Source organism: Amia ocellicauda, chromosome 12 (genome assembly GCF_036373705.1).
Source record: "Amia ocellicauda isolate fAmiCal2 chromosome 12, fAmiCal2.hap1, whole genome shotgun sequence".
Classification (NCBI taxonomy): Eukaryota; Metazoa; Chordata; class Actinopteri; order Amiiformes; family Amiidae; genus Amia; species Amia ocellicauda.
The window spans coordinates 23848043-23854042 of record NC_089861.1 but is presented as its reverse complement, the minus strand read 5'-3'; the positions used below and the strand labels follow the sequence as shown (position 1 = coordinate 23854042).

The 6000-nt window shown below is 46.0% G+C and overlaps 1 protein-coding gene across 2 annotated transcripts; it reads right to left on the bottom strand.

The window, feature by feature from the left end:
- Positions 1-3455: 3455 nt before the first annotated feature.
- LOC136764617 (zona pellucida sperm-binding protein 4-like) lies at positions 3456-5704 on the bottom strand. 2 transcript variants are annotated; one of them, XM_066718823.1, is made up of 9 exons: positions 5408-5695; positions 5142-5329; positions 4934-5031; positions 4606-4733; positions 4326-4515; positions 4092-4239; positions 3926-4004; positions 3701-3820; positions 3456-3613 (listed from the first exon to the last, which is right to left on the bottom strand). In XM_066718823.1, exons 1-9 carry the CDS (start codon positions 5616-5618, stop codon positions 3492-3494), a joined length of 1284 nt encoding a protein of 427 aa, XP_066574920.1. In that variant the 5' UTR covers positions 5619-5695; the 3' UTR covers positions 3456-3491. The 2 variants fall into 2 exon arrangements, with proteins under 2 accessions (XP_066574920.1, XP_066574918.1); XM_066718821.1 differs by having other exon boundaries at positions 4326-4733; positions 5408-5704.
- Positions 5705-6000: the final 296 nt, after the last annotated feature.

Genomic DNA, 6000 nt, shown 5'->3' with positions numbered 1-6000 from the left:
GCATTGATGCCATTGACTGGCCCTCAAGTTCCCCAGACCTGAATCCAATTGAGAACCTTTGGGACGTTATGTATCGGTACATCTGACGCCGCCAAGTAGCACCACAGACTGCCCAGGAGCTCATTGATGCCCTGATCCAGGTCTGGGAGGAGATCTCCCAGGACACCATCCGCCATCTCATCAGACGTTGTCGGGAGTGCATACAGGCACGTGGGGGCCATACACACTACTGAGTCACATTATGAGTTGCCGTGATGAAATTCACACAAGTTGGAACAGCCTGTGATTTCAAGTGTTTTCTTTGATTTTCGGTGTGAGTTTGAATCCAGCCCTCAATCGATTGGTGATTTTGGTTTCCATTGACCATCGTTACATCATTTTGTTCTCAACGAATTACACAATGTAACGATTTTGATCTTTAATATATTTCGGTCATCGAGATCCGAGGTGTGATTTAAGTGATCCCTTCATTTTCTTGAGTAGTGTGTATATATATATAAATTCACAAACAAATATTTCTGAAGAAATTGTATTATCAATTATGCTACGAAAACAAATTTTAACGTGATGAGCATTGCCAATGCGTAGCAGCATTAGCATATGTCACCACCGGCGTTCTGCTCAGATTTGCTAGTTGAGGCGAGGCCCGGCTTCTTCACTGACTTCACTTCCTGTTTGGTAGCATAACAACAAATTTAATCCTTAGTACCAGACTAAAGCTGGGGATCAGCTAGTCTCAAACTTTGCTCCGCCTCTTTTTTCATTGCAGTAGGTAAACTTTAGTACAAAGCTGGGGATGATCCCAAGAAAGTACCGTACTAGCTCGTACGCACCTTAAGACAGAGCACCATAATAACTCTGCAAGTTTGTTGCAATTGACCCATTGTGTCTACTACATTTAAAATAATTGTTTTAACAGCATTGCCCCATTTCATTAGGACCAATTCATAGTTCTGACCTTTTCACAATGGTGGCACTTTGCATTGGACCCAAATAACCTACAGCCTTCCTGCAACGATGTTATAACATTTTGTTTTAGCTGGATTTGCCATCAGTGGAAGGAATGAACAGCCGAGTATGCTGCATGTCCACAAAATGATGTAAGGAACCATACCTTACATCATTTTGTGGACATGCAGCATACTCGTGGCTGTACATACTTTTGTGCACAAAATGAAACCCCTCCTTCATCATTTCAACCACAAAATGAAATAGACATTGTGGCATTAAATGTGTAACACATGCATGGAATTCAACCCAAGCACCTTGGAGCATCTCTTTCTGCCACAGGACCCTGTGGTTTCCACCAAGCATTTTCTTAATGTTTGCTCATGTTTTCTGTGGAATGTGTTGGCATTTTTCAAATGTTACCACCCCCTCTGTCCCCTGGTTGTTGCAATGCTTGGTTAATAATTTGCTGTACCGTTGCACTGCTCAGCTTCCAAAGGTGGTGTATCATTAAGTAATTAGGCCCGCGACAGCTTGTAAATGAGGAAATTGCATGTGAGAACTACAATTCCCATCAGCCATTGCAAGTGTCATTGGCACAAGGTAGGGTGAGTTACTGTCCACGCTCCTGTTCTTTCAGTCATCTGCAATAAACTAAACTCAAAATGTCCAAGAAAAGAATAATCGACAAGGAAGATAGAATGTTTCAAGAAAGGTGTGAGTGGGAATATCTGTTTGTGGAGCAGAGTTTAAAACCTGCATGCCCCGTTTATAAGGAGAGTTTAGCCGTGATTTAGAGACGCTATTTCACAGACACGGGGCCATTCTTACAGTGTTGCTTTCTGCTGTTGGTAAGCCTGGCTGCATCGTCTAAGTATTGTATTATATTCTGTTAAATCACATCTATATACTAGTATCTAATGTTGTCTATTTATAGGGCAAGATTTGGTGGCACATTTCGCATCCTGGCTGTGGTTGGCCGAGGTAAATGTTTTTATTCTCTTATAGTGGTGTTAAGCAGTTGCATTTGAGATCTGAATGTATTCAATTGCTAATAATTGCATGTGTTTTTATTCTAGGGAGCATCAATCACTGTTTTCACTATTGGGTTGTTTCTATTATTGTTTTTGTTTTTTAGTTTGCACTATTTGGTTCGTTGTTCCTTTGTATTTGGTTTCATATGGTTATATTTTATGGTCTTATATTGTGATTAGTTTGTTCTGTTTAAACTCTTTTTTTCGATTATTATTATTATTATTGAAGGCAAAGTTCAGTTCTGTTGGTGTTGCAGAGTTTTAGCCCTTATTACAGTCACAGTACCACAGACTAGCGGTCTTCACGGGTTCAAAAATGTGTGCCCGAACCCGAAGAGACCCGGAAATGTGCTATCCGGAACCGACCCAGACCTGTCTATTACTTGAAAGTTTGGACACGGACCCATGCAGCACCGAGAAATGCCTTAAATGTACTACCTGGAACCTACTCGGACCTGTCTATTATTTGAAATCTGGACCCAGACCTGGCTGTGACACACAGACCCGATTGAACCTGATCAGCACAGATCCCACAGCTAATCGCTATTAACAAGTTAATTTACAAGTTGTGAAAATAAAACTTTGTGTCTCACCTAATGTTAGTAGCCTTCTCTCCTATACCTGACCATTATGCATACAATGCATCCTCCTAGGCAGGAAAGTTGGTAAAATAACATCCATGTTGTCCCTCTCTTGTCGATTGAAAGCGCGTGTATAATCCACTCATTACTTCAGTTCACAAGCCCACTTGCGGTCACGGTGGCAGATGACAAACGCAACTTTGCAGTTTCTTGTATCTCACATAATATAACTTGCACAGTTTGAACTTTTGAACTATAAGAACGATTGCTTGTTCAGTGCCATAGCGTGACTAATTTGTGGTTATCTGTGCTCTGCAAGACATGTCTGCCATAGATTATAGATATACAAAGCAAACGCACTCCTACCACAATATCTCAAATCGCGCGGATGCCAATAATACACTTTGGTTTACATCCTCTGTCAAACATCAATATGGCGGAATAAGTCCCGTCTTCTAAAATAAAAATAAAAAAGAGCCAATCGTCAATTGGTAAAGTCATCGTGTCACTCGGGTATTACACACAATCTTAAACAGACCCGAAGTACAAGAATGGGACTCGAGCCGGACCCGGCTGACCATTTAAAATGTGGACCCGAACCCGTACACACCCCTGGCCTAACACTGCCATTGTTCTACCTCATCAGTAACCTATAGACTTGGATCCTACATCTCCCAGTACAACACAGAAGTACCCACTCAGTCCTGGGTCTGCATCCTAATACGTGACAGATCAAGCGTGCAATGAAATCTCAAAGAGCGGCATGAAGTAGAACCGTTACAGAATGTGCTGCTTGAATGGAAGGGTTACTCGGGGAACTAATGGATTCAAGGTGGGGTTTGCACTCAAGGGTCCTTGCAAGGCGATAAGGAACAGCAGAACAAACCAGAGATTTCACATGCAAATTTTATTCAAAACCATGCTCCATTTACAGCTGGGTTTCCAGTGTCTGGGGCCTAGCTCTCCACACAGCTGCCAGCACCAGAGCACAGAGCACAAGCACACTGGAGGCAGTCAGTCCCAGCACACCATAGCTGAAAGCCTGGGGCACTGTGGAGAGCAGAGGGGAAACAGGCAGGTCAAAGGCACAGGACTGAGCACCAGCAGAGAGTAGAGCACCCCTCTTCCTTTTCTCACCTTCACTGGAGGAAACCCTCCTGTCCACAGCAGAGCGCTCTGGGGCAGTCAGGACCACTTCCCCACTGGACACCACTACACTCTCCCTGGAGGCCCTAGGCACTGGGGCAACAGCTCTCCCTGAAGGGACAAGAGCAGCATCACAGAAGTACCCTCCCACCCACCAACTGGAAGAGCCTGACGGAAAGATGCCATTCCATTGCACACCAAAACCAAGCCACTCACTCATTCTACGGTTGCACTGAGCAACACAGCTGTCCGTCACATTAGGTCGGCACACTGCTGCACTACAGTGGATGAACACCTGGGGAGCAAGAGATGCAGTGGAATACAAACCCACACTGGAGTCGACAGTAAAGACCCTCAAGCTCCTTTGCCAACAGACCCTTACCGTCTCGTTCAGGGGGAGCTGGGAGCCAGCATCTACAAAAGTGAACATCTGCATCACAAAGCGCTTGTAGTGCGTTGGGTATGGCAGCCCTGAGGAGCTGCCCACAGGAATCAAGGTGGTCTGGTAGTCGTCATCTCTGTACGGACACCTGGAAGGAGACGCACACTCCAGTTAAGAGCTCTGCCTAAAACAGCAATACAAGCCGGCCAAGAGGAGATCAAGGGCTCCAGTTACCCATCAACCAACAGGCTCCACTGGGGCTGGCTGAGAGGGCTGGGTGTGGACGTCGCCCAGCAGTCTTCCAGTGTCAGGACAATGTTCGGGTCTGTCCGATTCAGGATGCGAACCTCAACGTACACAGGATCCTGCAGGACCTTGGTCACAGGGTAGTCCGCATCCAGGTAGTAGGAGTCATACACAGCTTCTACAGAGGAACAGAGGGTAGCTTTAGGAAGACCGCATGCATTGGAAGCCATTTGTTTTACATTGCCATGCAAGAGGCTTGTCACAGTACCGGTTGCAATCCTGAGCTCCACACTGAGAGGTCCCAGGGCCACGATTGAAGCAGACTGGGCCACAGGCTCAACTATAATTCCCACAGGAACAAGCTCACTGGCTGAATATTTGCACTGGAAGGACAGCCTGGAGGGAGAAGCAGGTAGTCATTGGCTGCAGTCCAGGCACATGCACAGACAGACCGCAGTTGGGGGTGCTTGAGCCCCTGCCCTTTTCCCTCAGATTCAAGAAGTGCCCTCTTGGTATCCTGCCCTCCTCAGCCCTGCTGCGGTCAGGAACTGTCACAAGGAGAAAGGGCACTGGGGAGCAGATGCAGCCCTACTTACTCATAGTAGCTGTCCCTGGTGATGGAGCCATCAGGCGCCTTCTGAACCTCAAATGCAGAGGACAACAGGTTCTCATACACCAGATCTCCACCCTCAGTCTGCAATTGGAATCCGACACCCACATTAACAACCAAGACAATGATCACGTTAGCCATTTACACATGCAGTGCTGCAATGCGGACGGCAAAGCTGGGAAGTCTCCTCTCACCTTGAAAGTGCTGCCACAGGCACTGACTGGGAACTGGAACAAGGCAAAGCTAGCAGTGGTGCCAACAGGGCTGCAGGGGGCGCTCTGACCCTCCAGCAGGGTGACTGTACCAAGGCTCAGTGGAGGCGTGGTGACGTTCCTGGGTACCACAACCACAAACTGACCATCCTCAGTGCACTGCACAGTCACTGGAGGAAGAGGGGAGAACGTTAGCAAAGCAATGCACGCAGGAGCGGTTTGTACCATATACTGCACTTACCACTCACCCTCATTGCTGTAATAACAAGGCAGTCTTCCCCCCTGAGCAAAGCAGCAGTTATTCGCTGCACAAGCTGTGCTATTAATAGCCGTGTCACCACACGCAATCTTCTCGTTGTCACTAACCACGCATTTCTGATCCTGGGCTAAAGAGACGACCACTATCACCACCAGACGCAAACACACACGAACCCAGCCCCACACACTGACCACAGACATGTCTATTGCAGCACTTCACTACAAACTAGTAAGAAGCTGCGCTCAGCTTCTTAAATACCTAAACTACTCAACGACTGATTGGCTGAGGGCTGGGATGGAACAGTGGATTCCAACCATTCCAACCATTGGTGACGTTAGCGCTTTAAGTTAGACTAGCGTTACACTTGCACTTATTAGTTAATTATCTAATTTCGCTGTTTCTTCACTTCATTAGTCTTCTTTTATATTTTGTGCACTTGTGACTCACTGGTTGTTTATTTATAGAGAAACGTTCTTTCCCTTATGCTTGTTGTGTGTGTGTGTGTGTGTGTGTGTTTTTTTATTATTATATTTTATTTAATTGGGTGATTGGGTTATTGTTTCTTTGTCTGTTGCACACCAC